The sequence below is a fragment of the Cynoglossus semilaevis genome, chromosome 19 (genome assembly GCF_000523025.1).
Source record: "Cynoglossus semilaevis isolate Cse_v1.0 chromosome 19, Cse_v1.0, whole genome shotgun sequence".
NCBI lineage: Eukaryota > Metazoa > Chordata > Actinopteri > Pleuronectiformes > Cynoglossidae > Cynoglossus > Cynoglossus semilaevis.
Genome location: NC_024325.1, coordinates 13,258,599 through 13,278,093, shown reverse-complemented (window position 1 = coordinate 13,278,093; position 19,495 = coordinate 13,258,599). Strand labels below are relative to the sequence as shown.

Here is a 19,495-nt window from a genome sequence, read left to right as displayed (position 1 = left end):
AGATCCGAACTTGCCCAGGAGGTTAACATTGGCTCTGTGACAAAGCGCCACTGAAAAAAAAAATTTTCTAAAAATTTTCTGAAAAATAAAAAAAATTCTAAAGATTTTCTGAAAAAAAAGTTTTTTCTAAAAATGTTTTCAAATTGCTAGATTTTGATGAGAAATGTAGAAAAGATCAAATAAAAAAAAAAACTTTTTAACATTTTTCATCCAATTTTTCAACCCCTGACCATAATTTAGGTTTTTGCCAAAAAAAAAAAAAAAAAAAAAAAAGAAAGAAATGTTGAAAAGCCTTGAAATGTTAAATAATTTATTTTTTGACTTTTCAGTCATGGACTGATGAATTTCTGGTCTGGGACCCAGAAGACTTTGATGAAGTCAAACAACTGTCTTTACCCACAGCGAATGTTTGGGTTCCTGATATTCTAATCAATGAGTTGTAAGAATTGTTTTTAGTTTAAAAAAATGGTTTCCAAACCGACCTTGAGGTTTCCTAGTGATCTGTAACAGATCTCCTTTCTCTGAACTACAGTGTTGACGTGGGGAAGTCACCTGATATCCCTTACGTCTACGTGACACATGATGGTCTGGTTCGAAACTACAAGCCCATACAGGTTGTGACGGCGTGTACTCTCAACATCTACAACTTTCCATTTGATGTGCAGAAATGTAGCCTGACCTTCCAGAGTTGGCTTCACACCAGTAAGATGTCCTGTTCTTTTTTTAGTAATACAAAATTATTGTAGGGTTACCCCTATGCCAGAATTCTATCCTTGCCTGGCTGACCTTTTTCTCACATTTTGTTTTGATACATAGTCAATGATATCAACATCACACTGATGAGGAGCCCCGAGGAGCTCCGGGAAGACAAGAGTGTCTTCATGAACCAAGGAGAGTGGGAGCTGCTCCACATTCTCTCCAACTACAAGATCTTTAGTGTGGACAATGATGATTACTACGCTGAGATGAAGTTCCATGTGAGTAAAGAGAACATACATACGAATGTACAGCTCATTACAGCTTCAGTTAATAGATGTTTAACAACACAAAATTCTAAAAGTCAATGATTGCATGTTTAGGAATACTATTTTAATAATGCAATTGAATAATTAAAGTAAATCTAGTAAGTCCCGAGTAAATTTACAAACCGAGTCGAATGCCCTGCAGCTTCAGTTTTCAGTTTTTAACCATAGAGTAATATTATATTTGCACAGATCATGCATGCTTTTAAAATCTGCATTCACACTATTTAAAGATAGTTCACAAAAAACAAGAAAGTCACTGCGGCCGTGTATGCCACGAAAGTACGAAAGCACGTAGACCAGCAACTGACGTTTTCACATATTCCTAATACGACGTACATTTAAAGTGATATGATTTTGTTTAGGTTTGCGTCTTTGAAAGTGGCTAAATACGCGTCGCTGCCGACCGCCGTCGACTGTGTGTGATATGACTGATCTAACACAAACCCACTTACAACCGTGTTTATGATTAATAACATTGCATGTTATTAGTGATTTTACTGCCTCGATGACTTCACTACACACTTAAAAAAATACATGCATAGGTTAGCTTTCATTTAGAACTTACCATCCGTTGTGCAACTTCAGGTGTCGAACCAAGCTGCAACAAAGGTTCCGTCCTTGTTTGTGTCCGGCGTCATTAAGGGCCAGGTGTTGCTAAACCGGTTCGGGTGACCGTTAAAATAAAAGTTAAATGTTCTTTCAAGTGTGTATATATATACGGTTATTTTAACGGTCACCTGGATATATATAAAACACATACAAAATAAATAATACACAGGAAGTTGGACTTTGTTTTGCTCTTAATTAAATTCCCTTTGACATGCTTTGAAAAAAAAAACAAATGGTACACACATTACGTTACAGCTCTAATATTATGTGTTGATATATTATTATTATTATTATTATTATTAATTTTTTATATGAGTTTATTTTACTTAGTTATCTTCTGTCTGAATTTCAAACTCCACCGTCAAAGGTCGTGATCCGGCGTCGCCCCCTGTTCTACACCGTCAACCTGCTGCTGCCCAGTATCTTCCTGATGGTGATGGACGTGGTTGGTTTCTATCTGCCACCGGACAGTGGAGAGAGGGTTTCTTTCAAGATCACACTATTGCTGGGCTACTCAGTCTTCCTCATTATTGTATCAGACACTCTGCCTGCCACTGCCATAGGAACGCCACTGATAGGTAACTGGGATTGGAACCCCTGTCCATTGTTTATGTGAAAAATGTCTTACCTTTAGTTCAAATCTTCTGACAGTGTCTGGTTCAACCTGCAAAAGATCATGATTATAATCTAACCCTGTATGACCTTTCACCTTCTCTGTAGGTGTTTACTTCGTTGTCTGCATGGCTCTCTTGGTGATCAGTCTCACAGAAACTGTGCTGATCGTACGTCTGGTCCATAAGCAGGATCTGCAGCCCCCGGTGCCTCACTGGGTAAAGTACCTGGTGCTGGAGAGAGCTCCGGTACTGTTCTGCATCCACAAAAAGCACCGTCTCTGCTCCAGACTTTCTTCTCATACCTCGGACCTGGAACACTATAAGGACAGCAGCTATGGCACTGGTGAAGCATCAACAAATATTCATATTTGTAAAGACAAAAGATAGTCTAGAAGTTGCCTAGAGTTAGCCGAAATATACTAATATAGCTCAAAGGTAGATAAAAGAAGATGCTATAGAAATCAAAGAAACAGGGAAAAAAATGAATGTATTTGAAAAATGTTTTCCAAATTTTCAATAGTTAACAGCTAAACGCTACCTAAAAAATACTAAGATTAGTCAAATCTTGCCATAAATTAGATAAATATTAGCACAAAGGTGGTAAACATGTGTATAAAAATTAAAAAAGAAACAAATGAAGGTTAAAACATCATAAGACCTTAAAACAACAACAACAACAAAAATAATACAGTAAAAATACACCAATGCAGTAGCATCAATAAATACTAAAATCATTTACGTGTCTTCTACTTACAGCTCGGTGCAGCCAACACCTCCACCACACCTGTGAGATCGGTCAGAGGCTCAGCCATCACGACAGGGAGGCCGGACTGTTGGGCATGAATCGGCCTCTGCCCAGGGAGCCTACTCCACCCGTCATGGACAACATCCTGCAGGAGGTGACGGCCATTCGACACTTCCTGGAGAAGAGGGACCGGTGCCGGGAAGTGGCCAAGGAGTGGCTACAGGTGGGATACGTGCTGGATGTGTTGCTCTTCAGGGTCTACCTGGTGGCCATGGTGGCCTACAGCATCACACTGGGCACTCTGTGGTCAGTGTGGCAGGTGGCCTGAGTCCTGCGGCGGCGGCGGCGGCAGCAGCACTGTAGTGTGGTAACAAGCTCCTTTGGTCATGGAGCGTGGAATTGAAAAAGGCCAGGCTCAGTTAAGCCCTGTAGCTCAGTGGACAGGGAGGCTCTCGTAAAGCAGTGGAATGGCCAAATAGTTCCTGTTCCCGCGGCTCTGTATCCTGCAAGCAGTGTTATTGCTATCATTAATTTAGTTTTTATTTACCAAAGATGCTTTTTGGGGCAGGCCCCTAGCAGCCACATAAATACACAACTTAAAAAAAAACAACAAATAAAATAAATACATTAAATGTAGATTTAAGCTTCTTTGTCTGTAAACAATAACTGTTGTTCCTGTGAAGGTACTGTAATGCTTGTAAAACATAACAACAATTTATAAAAAATTGTTTCCTGGTAAATGCTGTCTTTGTCAGAAAAAAACTAGAATGTACATTTACTTGTTGCAAACCAATCTAATTTGTTTGAGAAACAAACAAAACTCTTAGATAAAATGTAGCAAAATATATTGAAGTTAAGCCCAGCTAAAACGTCTTTTGATAATAAGTACATAGCTAAAATAAAAAAGCCTGGAAAATGAAGAAAAAACATTTTAAATAACTCAAGAATGTTAAAAAATGTTTAAAATGGAACAGGAAATTAGCATACCTCTGTCTGTCTGGGTCTCGTCTTCTAGGAAAATGAAAAAAAAAACATTTGAAATAACTCAAGAATGTTAAAAATGGTTTAAAATGGAACAGGAAATTAGCAAACCTCTGTCTGTCTGGGTCTCGTCTTCTAAATAGATCTGCAAATATAAATAAAACAGCAAAAGGTTATACAAATAATACGTGAATAACGTACTGTGCATCGTATTAACTCATGCAGCTTACCAAAGCAGCCAGAGGATGGCGCCACGCTCAACAACATCACATTGTTCCTGATCTTTCAGTTTAAAAAAAAAAAAAATTTCTTCTTTCAGTCCTGTCAATATATAAATATGTCTACGCGATATCTGGACATTTAATCGTTTATTCGATGTTTTTGTTTGTCATTAAGTGATAAATGTGTAAAAAAAATAATTGCAGAATAAATTAAATGTTGCTTTGGATAAAAGCGTCTGCTAACTGTAATGTTTCTTAAGGTGAGCTGTTGTTTTCTTTTGTGTCTCTTTTATTTTCAACATTTAAAATGCTGCCATGGGAAGGAAAATGATTTAAAATCCAATTAAACAAAGAAAAGCAAAAAAATCCTGCAAGTCCTGAAATAGCTTATAGAGTATATCAGTATATCAGCTGTACCTAAACACGTTGTTTGAGTTAAAAGTTAGTTGAAACATATTTTAAAATTGAAATATTTGTTATTAATATATAAAGAATAACCATACATGACCCACCATCTGTCTTTGTGTTGAAAAATAAATAAGCCAAACAAATAAATTTAAATAACAATAAAACGTCTCCAGTATTTGTTCATTTCCTGTCTGTGATGCTCCTCCACTGTGAACAAGATCAGATTTGGACATTAATAAGACAAATCTCCACATTCACCATTCAGCCAAAAATTAAACACATTCTAGTAATTTTCTTTCTTTTTTTTTGGTATAGATCAATTGATTTGGTCAAAGAAGAAGAAAACAGGAAGAGAGAGAGTGTGAAGAAACGTCTGTGTGAATGGTTTTGTTTCTGGGACTTTGATCTAATTTTGGAGATTTCTTTTTTCAGGAAGGAAGAAGCTGCAATGAATGGTTGCTGAATGTTTTGTCAGGATGCTGATGAAAACAGGGAGGCTGTGTGTTTATAAAGCAGAGCTGATCTTTGCGACCACAAATGAGAAAAAAGTTGTTTTTTACACTGACAACCTTCACTACTGATTCAGTCGCTCTCACAAAGACCCTGTCCATTCACAGAAAAGCTGGATTAAAGATGAAAATTTAGCCCCAAAAGTAAAATGCAGAAAACCAATATATATATATTTATATAGAACAAAATGTGTTGTTTTTTTCTATGAAAACAAAAAGAAGTAGATTTGTGAAACTGTGGACAGAAGAAGAAAACAATGTTAGGAATAAAGACTATAAAGCTAAACAAAGTAGTAGTAGTAAAAGTAAGTAATAATAATCAAAACACCATTACAATTTAATAATTAAAACTGTAAAATAAAAATGAAACTAAAAATAATAACCACAACAACAATTATTAATTATAAATAAACTATACACTCAAAACATTTTAGGATTTTTTTCCCCAACATTTTCTGATCCAACAATATAATTTTTTTGTTGTTGCCCACTAGGTGGAAACCTGTCCCACAGTAGATTTGGTTTTTGTTACATTATTAATACAAAATAACAATATTTGACATAATATATGTTATCATTACAGGTTTGTTTTGAAGCTTGGATTATTAACTGACTGCCTGATTTAACACTGAGGCCAGAAACAAAGGTACAACAATACATACAAATACAGCATGAAGTGAATTTGTTTATTTCGTCTCCGACTGAAGACGGAAAGGACACAACTGAACACGGTGATTGGATTTTTATTATGAGACTCATAAATAAAAATACAAATAATTCTTTTTCCCACTACAAAAACCATCTACTGTTAGTCGCATGTAGAAAAGAAAGGTGGAATAGTCGGTATATCGTTTTATTTTTCCACTATATCAAAGGCACAACATCGACTCTGTAGTGACAACATGGACGAGATAGAGAACCTGCAGCGTCAGCATCTTTTATTTTTCCTTTTTATTCTTTATTTTTTTTCACACTCCATCAGAGAACACTGAAATGTTACAAAGAGATGTGTCTGATTCTACATGGGGAAAAAGAAAGAATAAAAATAAAAAATAAACAACAACCTCTATATCAACAGACGGTGGCTATAGATTGGTGGCACAGCTCAACAGGAAACGCACTGCCACGGAAAAAACAAAAAAAGGAAAAACAAAAACATAGCACGTCGCTGGAAAAGACAAAGGACCTTTGCAAAGCTCTAATGCAAATTTTGTTTTTTCAAAATAAAACAATTCGACAACAATAGGAGATTGAAAATAAAACAATAATAATTGGGCACCTTCTAAGATTAGGCTAAGATTAGGTGCTGAGGTAGACAAAACTATAACAATTCAAATAAAAAAAAATCATCATGATCATAATAAAAACACTATTTTCTTAATACAGAGCAACTCGACTGGCACTTGTGCTGTCACGACAAATGTAGAAGAAGAAGAAGAAGAAGAAGAAGAAGAAGAAGAAGAAGCACAGACGAAGCCAAGGAAAAAGACAAAGAGGAAGAAAGAAAAAGAAGAACAAAAAGCTTTGTTACAATAAAAAGCTTGGTTATAGCTTGGTCCGACAGGGCAATTGGTCCTCAGTGCTAATATATATATAAAAAAATACAATGTCTTGGTGCTTTTGTTACTGAAAAAAACAGTTTTTAAGTCTAGACCTTGGATGGCACATGCATCGCAACACTGCATGAAAAATGGCTACGTTTTGTTTTTTGTTTATTTTTTTTGTTTATTTTTTTATTTTTTTTGTTCTAGAAACAAACACCACACCGAAACACAGAGTGCCAGCTCCAGGGATGCCATGATTACCCTCCGAATAAATTTCCACTATCATCCCGGTTCCTTTTATGTTTTTAAAGGCATTATGTAGAAGAAAATAAAGTACAAACGAAACTTCCTTAATGGAGGCTAAAAAATTTTAAGAGCAAATTTTAAGTTTTCTTTAGCAAACCTGTTGCTTTGAAGGAAAAAAATAAATGTGACAAAGAATGTGTTTCCTCTGCAGGAACCAAGTACCAGGAACTAGGGACAGGAACTATGTACAGTTTCTCCACAGTAATCCAAACCCTAAACCGAAAGCTTAAAGGCACAATTATTCATTTGTAAAGTCCCACAAGAACTTCAAAGGGAAAATCATGCCTGTTTTTACCAGATTTTTACAATTAAAAATTAATATTTTTGGGGGGGCGGGGATCTATTGAGGTAATGCTAACAAACTGTTTGGAAACTTGGAAAAATAGAATCGAAAAAAAATCAGATACATTTCAGACAACTGATTCAAACAAAACAAATGTCCTACTTTTTGACTCATACAATGAGAGGTTGTCCAGGTACATGTGTACATTTTTCACTAAAAGGACATCTTGAAAAATCTGTCAAAAAAAAGACCACATGTTCATCTTATTTGTCACTAATGTTGAGGTAAATCTGGTGTACCTCTGGGACCTGTGTTTGGCCACATAAGTTTACTAGCATGGGGCTGCAAAAATTCCGTCCCAGGTTCGGTTGTGGTACAAATGTGGGCCTAATGTTTGGTACTTGGATGCCAACTGTTGGCTACAACAAACACCTGTAAATAACTGCTGTTGAATACTTAGGTGGATGGTTTTTAGATTTGCTATTTGCACTGGTTTGTAGTTTTCTATGACCATGAAAATACTCCAGTGTTTACAACCAAATACACAGGATATACAGTGTCTACACACAAACAATCCTCTGGTTTACCTGTGATGGAAACACAGGCCACCATCACATGAACCAAAATTAAATTCTCAAGGTCCTGGTACTATACAGAGGAAACATGACATGTTGAAAACACACGATGTCTTTTCACATCTGCCCTTCATCTTTTTTTTAAATTTATTTTTTTAAATCTCATCTGCCTTGTGTTATGTCGCTCAATAAATGCTATTAGTTGCCACCCAAATTTGGCTACAGAAAACAAGTTCCAGTTAAGATGCAGGCGTCATGACATCCCTAGTGAGCTGGAGACACCATTTTTTATTTTTTCTCCTGAAAATACAGAAACTAAGCAGATATAGATGGGTTATTTTTGTTGAACAATTTCCATTTTTAGGCACAAAGATAGTACAGAAACATCCGAGGAACACTGAGGGAAGAACTATATCGATGCCAATGTATATATCTATATATATTTTTCCAACATAGAGAAAAAAGTGGCATAGAATAACCTCTTATTTTGTATCTGATCTGATTAGTGCATTTTTCCACTAATACACTCACACACACGCACGCACAGGAAAACACACTCTTTTAGAACACACTCTTTCACCCACACGAAAAAGTAGAAAACATTCAGAGGACGATGATGGGAATAATGTGACTTAACAGGTTCTTGCATTGTATTGTGTTCGTTCAGACCATAGACTGTGTATAAGAATGTGGACGTAGCCATCGATTTGCAAATTGTGGTCACAAAGTGTTGCTGTACAAGTTGATGTCACGGAGCAACTGCACCTAAACAGAAATCTGTTGAAGTCCCATTAGTTTTACATTAGAATTTTCATGATTGAAAAATAACATTCTGATTTAGAGGAAATTAAATAATAAAGAACAAAAAAACATAGACGGATAGGCAATGATTACGAAAAGGATGGTTGGGCCATTTCTGGTGGACATGTTTGCTGGTAGCATATTAGCAACAAGGGATCAATCCAACAATTGTTCTGCTCTATGTATTTGAAACTTCTGTGTGGTTGTTTTTGCCACAATACTCATAAATGTTGTGCTTTGTCATTCATTTTCCTCTAAACAGGACAATGATTTATAAATCTGCCAAGTTGACCCTCAAGTAAGTGACGAACAAATATTAACTCGCCGTAAAACTGTTCACTAATGTTAGCATTAGCTGGTGAAAAAGTTGCAACTTTTTCCCATTGATGCAGATCAAAAACATCAACCACGTCCACATTTCCATACACTGTCTTTGGTTGAGACTGAATCTGACTATTGAAGTGGGTGGATATCTTAGGAGGGTGGTAAATAAAAAGCCCCCTCGGCTCACAGTGTTTGAGAATAAAATGGCAAGACACCACGGGACATGCCATCTCTTCTTTTTTTTTTTTTCAAGTACAAAAACAAATAACATGTCGACAGTCAAGTTTGATTGAAAAAGTCGTGAATGACAAGTACTAATTGGTCGGTGGCGGCAGCGTCTCTCTGCTTTGCCATATTTTATCATTATCTTTTTTTTTTTCCTTTTTTTTGTTTGAACTTTGTCACCTACACACACACACACGCACACACACATTTGTAAAATTTGTGGCAGATTTAGTCCTTCACCTACAACGCAATTGACATCCAGAAAGCAACAGTTATTTTTACAATATGTTCACACACGTTTTTTGTCCAACAATATCAAAGAGGAGCAAGGCAAAAATGATTCACACCCAGAGAGAAAATAACTGGTAATAATAAAAAAAAAGAAATACAAATATTTGTGCCCTGCTTTAACCCTCCACAAATGGAAAAAGGACTGACACTGAATACAAAAATATCACAATTTTTATATATCAAATTTGCCTCTGTTGGCTCTTGTTCAGGAATACACTCATTTCTTGAGAGAGCTTGTCACACCGGACAATCTCTATTTTCAACCTTGGTGGTTTATTTTTTTTTTTTTAATTATTTTTTTTGTTTATTTTTTTGATTACCGCTTGCAGTTCCAATTGTCCAACGCACTCTGCATCTCTGCAAATATGACCTGTCCTGCACGGGAGGTTCTGCCACTTTGACGAACCGTCTTTTTTCACATTACAAAACTACAATTCTATTAACATATTTTCAAGTTTAAATTCTCACTTTCAAAACCCACCTTAAAAAGAAAAAAAAAAGTACTTCCTCTTGTCTGCTGCACTCCGCTGACTCATCACTTAAGGCTCAAAATTGCTATCTTTTAGTTTTCTCCATTTTTTTTAATACCCACTCAGAAATCTGGTCTGGCCCAGTAGTGGGCCTTTAACACTTGGCCTACATCCCACATTGCAGAGTTGTCCACTTCCCCCACTGAGAGCGATGTTTTAGATTTCATGTACAGAACGCATGTCATATCTCAGACTAACTGGAAGGACGATCCTGGTCCATTAGTGCTAACAATGACGTCCACACAAACTGTTTCTCTTTGCCTCTATAGAGCAATGAATTATCGATGGTCAGCAACTTGCAGCTGGCCCACAATTTGGAATGTGGGCCACAAGTTTGACCACATGTAGGTAACAATTTGTTGAAACGCGGCTTATCTGGCCTAAGTGAAATTGTTCATGAGCGCTGAAGCTGGGTCACTAGAAATGGACCACCAGATCTCAGATGTGGGCCAGTTTTGTCATGTGAAATACAGCAATGAAGTGTGGCCCACATTCTGCGTTGACCAGAATCTGGGCCATTAATTTGAATTATATTGGAGCTTTTTTCAGAGACCTATACTGGGCCAGACAGGGTTGACATGGTTAAGTTGGGCTGAGATGTGGCCCACATTGTGCATATAAGATTCGGGGCACTCAGGGCTAAGTGGCTACATTTAGCCCTGTGGTTATGGGTGGCGGTGCAGGGAGAGGGGGAGACTATCAGAGAAGAATAAACACCACTTGATTTTCACATCCTATCAACCTCTACTTATGTTATTTCTTATCCTTTTATATACATTTGCTTAAAAATGACAATCATAAATCAACTTAAAAAAACAAACAAACATAGCATGAGATGAAGTAGCAATGATGAAATAATGCAAAACACAAACACAAAAACATGTGCTTTTGCCAAAATAAGAGAACAAAAACAACTTAGAGGTAGCTTTTTTTTTATAACAAATGACCAAACCTTCCGGCTCTTTAACAAGCAGGGTTAATAATAACAATAATACCAAGTTTGGTAATAACTAATGCACAAAGAAATCCACAAATCTCTTCACTGTGGCACTTACATTTTTCTGCGCATACATTGCTTCATCGTGTTGTGCAATGCATCTTTCCCGACACCCACGGAACAAACCGCAAGAACGAAAAACAAAAGGGAAAATTAAAAAACAGAACAAAACACACAAGCAACATGAGGTCACAAAAACGAGGTAATTCAAGTACGATGTGTTGAGATTAAACTCAAGATAAACAAAAATACAAAAAAAAAAAAAAAGAAAAGAAAAATGGAGACGAGAGAAACAAAGCGCGGGGACAAAACCACAGAAGAAGAGTTGATTTATCCTGTCGTCTTACTGGTCGCCCACTTAAGCTGTCGGGCCGTGTCTCGACCAATCAGTGATTTCTTTCCCCAGCATTTTTCCAGCGGCTATTCAGACATTCAGATATGCAGTGATGCTTTTTTTAGCCTCTTCAGTTCATCCTTAATACCTGTTGGCCTTGAGTACCGCAAACGTTTGATGCTGTGTTTTAGGGACGTCTGAAAGTCTAAAATTCCAACCATAGGTTTTCAATTTCGTAAATAAGGTATATTAATAATAATAAAAAAAATATGTGGGTACGTCTTAACCCTTCAAAAACAATTGTGTGATCTGGGCCGATGACCGATTTCAAGTTGACGACATTTTTAACATTATGAAATTATTCCTAAACAGGAACTGTTGAATTGTTGCACAGCATTCAAAGAGAAAACCTGGAGAACTATTCCAAGAGTAGCTGCACCTCGTTGGTTGGAATTGCAGGCCTCAGACTTGGAATAAGACCCAGTAAAAATCTTTTTTACGATACGTAAAAAAAAAAAAAACCCAAACTCTTGTAAGAACCTGGCTTACAGTCATTCACATTCACGTTTCGTAGCCAATAACAGTCTCGTCAAAGTAAATCTTGAGGTGTGCAGCTCAGGGTTTTTTCCTGCACCTACTCAACGTTTGCTACCAAAAGTCACAGGACCTCCACGGAAAGCAGCCTCGTTCCATTGTGTTTTCCATCACTTGGTGTTTGAACGGACAGATGTGCTGTACTGGGGGCCGTTTACTGTTGTTTACTGTGTGTCAGTTTGCCATTAGTGTGAGATAATGATAGTGATATGGATACAAATGTACATGGATAAAAGCAGTCCAGTTTTCTATTGCTGAGTATGAGAGTAGCTCTGGGTGTAACTGGGTGTCGTATTACGTTAGTGAGTAACGGTTTAATGCGAAGGATATACACCGTGCAGGCTTTGATACAGAAACCGTTGTCGTCGTTTGTTTTACCTATGCAACCAAGCCTGTGATAAACTATGACGCAGAGCTAATATAACAAACATATATGAGATGAAGAAGTGACTGGTGGGTAGCAGTTTGGCTCTCCTGCTGGAGAACGTTTGATGGGCACATCGGCGACTCCTCGTCCTGCCGTCACGTGATGCAGATTCAGAACCAGGAAGACTACTGAGGGAAACACTGGAGGAGATTTCCAGGTTTAAGCAGCACTAGCATCCTCCTGCCCAGGTGCTTGGTTTGCAGGATTTTAATGCTCCCACCTGTCCATTTCAGCTGTTTCTATCTACTGCATAGGCCTAATGGCTCTGGTGCCGATTCTCATGGGCTATCTCACTGCCACCACTGGGATCTGTGGAGCTGAAGGAATGAATGGACAGTTTTCACTGTCAGATTTCTTGGAAGAGCCGTTGTGTTTTTCTGTTCAGGCACAGGGGGCGATGTTCAGGTTATAAAAATGGACATATTTCCCATTTGGGAAGAATTAATGGCATATTTTCACATTAGGAGTGGTTCACACTCACTGTGGAGTGTCCATTTGGATTGATGTGGTAGTTTTGGAAAATGTGACTCATTCCTTCTCCAAGTAAAATTAGTCACAGTTCAGAAAAAAATCAGAAACTTGGAGAGCACAATCAACAAATTGGGTCTAAACTGAGGCTAAACTAAATTAAAAAAAAAAATCTGGTACAACAACAAAAACATTGTTTCGCAACTTCAGTTTCTATCAAATTTAGTAAAGATTCTTAGTGGCATTAATGCGCAGGTTCAGATAGCCCTTGAGAATCTGTGCTCCGTGAGCAACCGCAGACACACATTTTTTAAAGTGTCACTTCCTTGCAGCTTGTTTGCTTGCTTTACGGCGCTGCATGAAATGACCTGAAACAATAACACAGTTGCAGATGTAGTGAATGACCCGGTGAATCCGAACAATGACGGAGATTCTCTCCCTCTCCGTGTCCCAGCCTTCCTCGCTTTAGCACTTCTGTCCCAAATGTGTCCACTTTCCCTTTTAACCCCCCACCCTTCACCCCCCTCCCCGTAAGGCCAGCGCTGCTGCCACCTTTGCATGAAAAGAAAAAGTGAAAACAAAACTCTTTTTGCTTTCTAGTCTCTCGTCGTTGACGTTACTCAACTGTAAACGCTCCCGTTACAGCTTCATGCCTCCTCTGCTCAAATACATTCCCTCCTTACCTCTACTCTCCTCTCGTTGCAATCTCTCACTCTTTCTCACGTTATCTTTTTTTCTCTCCACTTTTCCGGTCTCAGACGTAGCAGAGGTAAAGGTACGTCTTCTCTATGCGCCAGTCTGGAGGGATGTCTTCAGGCTTGTGGCCTTTCATGTGCTTCTGCATGGCTGACAGGCTGGGGCAGTACTCCAGGCAGATGGTGCATTGGTAGGGCGAGGCGCCGTTGTGGGTGCGCAGGTGCTTGATCATGGCCGAGTAGTCCCTGGATCGCTGGTGGCACAGCTTGCACTCAAATGGCTTCTCACCTAAGGAGGGGTGAGGTGAGAGGGGGAGGAGGGCGACAACTGTGTTAGCAACAGTGCTGGCCAAGTTAAGATTCATGTCTCTGTTGATTTGTTGGTTCAATGAACACATCAACAAAGATGCCTCCTGACTTTAGGATTGGAGAAAGGTTTTGTTTTTTTGACTTATTTTAAAACCTTCATGTCCAAACATGACAGGTATAAGGTTTGGAAAATGTTATGATGCTAAAAGCTGTTACTGTGGCTAAAATAATAACTCATAATAAAAAAAAACAAATTAATAATACATTAATAAAAAACAGTATGTTATAAAAAATGTTTAGCTAGATTTAGGGGAAAAAAGGAAATAGCTCGGTTGATCATTTAGGTAGCAAAGCCTCCAATAACCTTACTCAATGAGAGCTAATTGCTAGCCTGAATAATTGTTAAAAAAGATCTAATAGTAAAACAAAAAATGTAAAAATCTAAATTAGCCAAACAAAATATAGATAGAAGACTAGCAATTAAGACAAAAAGCAAAAGTCTTTGGGTGAAAAATGGGTAAATGTTAATTGATAGGATAGCTAAATAAAACACAATTAATGACAAATTAACAAATGATGCTGTTAATTATGTTATATTACATTTCACAAAGGGCTGTAAGAATTAAATCAATGGTTTAAAGTAACCTTAAAGAAAACACGACCAAATTAAAGACCAAAGATTTCCTCCCGTTGGCTGCGAAGAAAATCTACTGCTGTTAAAATAATGGTCATGTGTGTGTCAATCAGGCACACAGACACAAAAACGCATGCACATACATAAAGTGACAATTTGAAAACCCAGACTGAAATCCCAACTGTCCCTGGAACAGCAGTGTGCAGCTGTAAAAGACCACTAACTCTTTAAAGTCATTCCGAGTGAAAACAAAATAATAACCAAACGATCTGCTAATTATTCTTGTGGCTTGGGGGATAGATCTCCTTTGTGTTCTGCTGCTATCAATTCTCGTTAGTGCCTTCATTAAAAAGACCCCACTGTATAAAGATTTTACTGCCACGCCATGTTTTTTTTTTTTTTTTTTTTACCCCGCGTGTCACGCTGTGGAACAAAGAAAGGAAAAGAGAATGTGCAAAACTTTTTTCATGTTTACTTGATTAACCAATGACATCGGATTATTGTAAACAAAACTTTTTAAAATATTGAGGAAGAACTACACTTGATTATGAACCTATGTAACAGTCGCCCTCTAATGCCCATTAAAGCAAAGCACAGGCGTCAGGTAGTTCGACAGTAGCTTCCCGACTTCTTCACAATCTTTGATTAAGAAATTTAGTAAACATTAGATTTGTAGGTCTCCCCCTTGTGGGCAGTAAATAACGTGTAAACTGGGGTATCACTCTTTAAGGTATTTGCTGTGTTGCCTGTTATTAGTGTTTTTTTTTTCTTTTCTAACATCATCATTTAGCTTTTTAAATGCAGTGAATTTTTGAAGTTCTAACCTTAGGAAGACAAAACGTATGCAAAAGCTAACCTTAGGAAGACAAAACGTATGCATTTGTGATGCTAACACATTCCAATACGTATACATTTCAAATAACTCATACAAAATCATCTCATCTCTGCTCCATTACCAAATATGCAGCGAGCACCATGAAGGTCTCCTACGTGTGTCATAAATCAAGGCAAAACATGGCTTCCTTGCAGTTGGGTGGATGGGGGTTCGGCTACGCTACGTTGGAGCGAGGCACATTTCAATTCAGCAACAGCAGTCGACCTAAATGTGCTAATGATTTGAGTGATGGCAGGGAATAATCCGCCAGCGTTCCAGCCCGGCACAGACGCAAATTAGACATGTAAATGCTGACCTTTACCAATGGCATTTGAAATGAGCTGTCGGAAATGATCTGGCGCCGCTCATGCTGTCACCTTTCAGCTGGAAGCTTCACGCACGTGTATGAATGTGTGATGAAGGGGCCAATTCATGCCTCTACCGTTTTTATTCAGTGCTTTGGTTAACCTTGACCACAGACAGAATAGTGACGGGAAGGGGGGGGGGGGGGTGGGGGGGGGTCACGGCACAGTTTAAGCCAATAGGAATAAATACAGTGCTGCAGGTGGTTTTTCTGCAGAAGGTGTAGCCGGCCGTGCTCTACTGATGATATCGATAACCGCACTGTAAACAGGCTTGCCTCCGATAACCAGCTAATAATGAATTGCAAATGGGGGCCCGGGTATTGATCGCCCATTGGCATTTAGGATGTGTGGAGAGGAACGAGGGATTGGGGGGGTGTAGGGGGGCGGGGGCGGCTCGTGTCGATGATTCATCAAGCAGCTGCCTTTTGTGCGAGGTGGCCTTTGACTGTGAGCTTGTCACTTGCTCTTGTTATCTGCTGTTGCTCTTCGGCTTAACGCAAAGCCCCTCTCCCCCACATAAAAGGTGAAAGGGTGGACGGAGGGGGGAGCCAATTATTGGACAGCCTGCCTTGATAGTGTGGTTTAACAGCTGGCTTATTGAATTGGATATGTGCGCTTGTGTATGTGTGTGTGTGTGTGATAGACAGGGAAAAAAGACATGGCAAGGAGGCATAAAGCCTTGGCCGTGTGCCACACTTGTGGAAGGATCCCTGTGCCGTATCCGTCCTTTTTCAGCCCGGCGCGGGGAGCGTGCAGCGGTTCTCCGGGGCACCCAGCTTATCACTGTGTCAACATCTTTATGGGGCTCTAAATATACTGGGATCAATACCACGTCTTCTGAGACATTCATCTACTGTATCACAGCAACAGAGATATTTATCTGGCCCAAAGTCGGAGCCTCACAGTGTGGGCTTTCTTCAACATTCTTTTACCTGGTTAAAGAATACGTAGTTAGGTTTAAACACAGCTGTTGTACTTTACTGTTCTTTTGCCTGACTTATTTTCTGACTCATAGCAAATTAAGAAAAAGACAGATTTTCGTTTTTTTTTTTTTATATAAACTTTAACCAAATAACTAAGATACTTTTGTACTGGACTATGAGCTACATTGTTGGCTAACATTTAGCTGTTACAATTATATTTTGTCTATCTATCAGTCATGACTGTAATAACTAATCCAAGGGCTGAATGTTGGACATTTCTGAACTAAACTTTAAATATATTTTTGCTAATTTTGGATTCTATCTCTTTTCGCTAACAATCGCTGGCTAATAGCCTTTTACTTTCAATGCGGCTAATTTTGGATTCTCTTTTCACTAACAATCACTGGCTAATAGCCTTTTACTTTCAATGCCTAAGTTTTAGTCATTACTATCTGGTGGCACAAGGACAGAGATGAAGGTCATGATGATCTGACACAATGTGTTTGATGTCGTAAATGTCATACTTCAGAAAGATTTGGGGATTTAAAAAATAATTAGGTAACAGGTGCAGTTTATGGGTTTGGAAAGAAATGATGACATTTGTCAGTGAAGCTCTTTAACTGGTGGAAAATGACTGTCCAAAAACTGCAGATGGACTGAGCTGACATTCAGCCGGGGTTTGACAGTACAAGATAAACGGTTGGGGACATTGTGATATACCAATAATTATATTTGGCCTTATGGCCACAATATCTCAAAAATACCTTCATAATGACCTTTGAATTATATGATGCACTTGGACTCACAAATGAAGTGATTAAAATTGGTCGCCACAGGTCATAGACCAAGGTTGCAGTGACGTGCTGATTTAGTTTTCTTCTAGATCTCAGAAACCCTGTGGGAGTCTTTCTAAATTTGGACTCCATAAAATTCAACCAGGCAACAGGTGCATGTTTTATGAATCTGGAAAACTGCCATTGATCAGTGGAGGCAGAAAATCGCCTGGGGATGATTCCAGTTTTGACAAATACAGACCAAACCTAGGAATTTCAATGACGGCAGTGGAATAACACAAGACAGAAAAAGTTCTGGGCTGAAACATTAATTAATTCAGGGAAATTATTCTTTGCCCAGAACCACCTGCAGTTTCTAAAAATCTCTGAATAGTAAGGAGTAGGAAAAAAAATAAAAACTGTTTTTGTTCTTCAGACATCTCCTTTGTCAGACGGTCTAATTTTAATCACAGTACCTGTGTGCACGCGATAATGGGTTTCCAGCTGGTGCTTGAGGCTGAACTTCTTCCCGCAGCCATTACATTCATAGGGTTTCTCCCCGGTGTGGATGCGTTTGTGACCCTTCAGCGTGCTCTCGTCTCGGAAGCAGCTCCCGCAGAACTCGCATTCATACGGGTGATCGCCCGCTGTAATGTGGAGAGAGAAAAAGACCAGTCCATTATTTCATCAACAAATGCAGAGCAACAGCACGAGTGCCGCAATAAAAGAAGGTTTGATTACTGTACATTTACAAAACCTGATTAATATGGAAATGCAAAGTAGCAGAACAACGCTCGTTAAAAAAACCTAATTAAAGGTTTGGATAGAAGCGGACAAATGCAACACGTTTTATTTGTTCCCGGCAAATCACCTGCACCGCTGTTTTGCTTTGTGTGAAGCCTTAAATAATTGTAGCCTGTCATTGCTGTCCAATGGCCATGAGATGTATTATTGACCACGAGGACCCAATCTCACAATGCACTAATGGATAACTTGACGGATGTGGCGCAGCCACAATAACAAAGCAAGTTTGTCATTGTGGAATTCATTGTCCCGCCGTAAACAATATATGTGTTAAACCTGACAAGACTGAAGATAAGATGTCGAACCAGATGGTTGCTCTTACGAAGAGTTAGGAAAAAAAAGTGAAAACTTTTTGACAGATTTAACCCAGGAGTCCAAGTTTGGCAATGTCTGAACCCATCTGTGTTAGCTGGGGAGAGCGGGCGTAGCTAGCTAGCAGAGAAATCTGGCGTGTGATGTTTAGATTTTTAGGTGTCACACATGTTAGCTGTGGAGGGGGTTAAAGTCAATTCAAAAAGCAACATATTTTTGATTCTGTAGATCGTGTGATGTTTAGATTCTTAGGTGTCACACATGTTAGCTGTGGAGCTAACCAGGTGACTGGTTTGGCTAACTTGCCAACTGCCAAGGAGTTCAAAAAAAACTTGTAGGGTTAGGATTCATTTTTCACAGTAAATGAACATTGGTGTGAATTTCAGCGTGAATGGTTGTCTCTGTACGAGAGAGACTGTAACCCCACCCTCGCCTGATGAACGCTGGGGTTTTAACTCCAGCCCACCCAACGATGCTGACAAAAGGAGGAAGTAGTAGAAAATGAATGACGTGTGATGTAAGATGCAAAAAATGTATTTAGGATTCAACAGAGTTGTGACTGTGGCGTCCTGTTCGTTTCTGTATGGAAAGTGACACACCGAGGAAGGGCATCTGCAGCGGCCCACAGTGAAATTTAAATTTTTTTACTGTGTTTATTTGCTGTCACAGTGTTGCATCCTTATTCATGTCTGCTCTGTTTAATCCCGCCACTCCGGGTAAATGTATTCACACCTCGCATTTACATTCAGAGGCCATTTGCAGACACGGCGCTGTCTGTGTCTGCACATACAGTACGTGGAGCGCCTTTGGAAAATGGAACTGACAACACACATCACGTTCCTGCTCCTCAGACTGCACCACGTGGGGGCCCCTTGAGGGGACAGGGTTGGGGGGTGCACAGTAATGGATATTCAGATGCCAACGATCAGGGATATTATGATTTGCAGGAGGCCTCTCACCGCCGCTCCTACCACTAATTGTGTCCCAACATTTGA

At 38.8% G+C, this 19,495-nt stretch overlaps 2 protein-coding genes across 4 annotated transcripts in view; one reads left to right on the top strand and one right to left on the bottom strand.

Moving 5' to 3' along the window:
• htr3a (5-hydroxytryptamine (serotonin) receptor 3A) overlaps positions 1 to 3,356 on the top strand; it is a 5,445-nt gene extending 2,089 nt beyond the window's left edge. Inside the window, exons 4-9 of the mRNA XM_008333085.3 lie at positions 330 to 439; positions 533 to 702; positions 817 to 977; positions 2,002 to 2,212; positions 2,355 to 2,591; positions 3,005 to 3,356. Coding sequence (XP_008331307.3) covers positions 330 to 439; positions 533 to 702; positions 817 to 977; positions 2,002 to 2,212; positions 2,355 to 2,591; positions 3,005 to 3,321 — 1,206 coding nt within the window. The 3' untranslated portion in view covers positions 3,322 to 3,356. The remainder of the gene's footprint in view (positions 1 to 329; positions 440 to 532; positions 703 to 816; positions 978 to 2,001; positions 2,213 to 2,354; positions 2,592 to 3,004) is intronic.
• A 2,593-nt stretch (positions 3,357 to 5,949) lies between these two features.
• zbtb16a (zinc finger and BTB domain containing 16a) overlaps positions 5,950 to 19,495 on the bottom strand; it is a 155,153-nt gene continuing 141,607 nt past the window's right edge. For all 3 annotated transcript variants that reach the window (XM_008333082.3, XM_008333084.3, XM_008333081.3), the window contains exons 6-7: positions 17,861 to 18,031; positions 5,950 to 13,795 (exon numbers count right to left, since the gene is read on the bottom strand). In XM_008333082.3, coding sequence (XP_008331304.1) covers positions 13,566 to 13,795; positions 17,861 to 18,031 — 401 coding nt within the window. In that variant the 3' untranslated portion in view covers positions 5,950 to 13,565. The remainder of the gene's footprint in view (positions 13,796 to 17,860; positions 18,032 to 19,495) is intronic.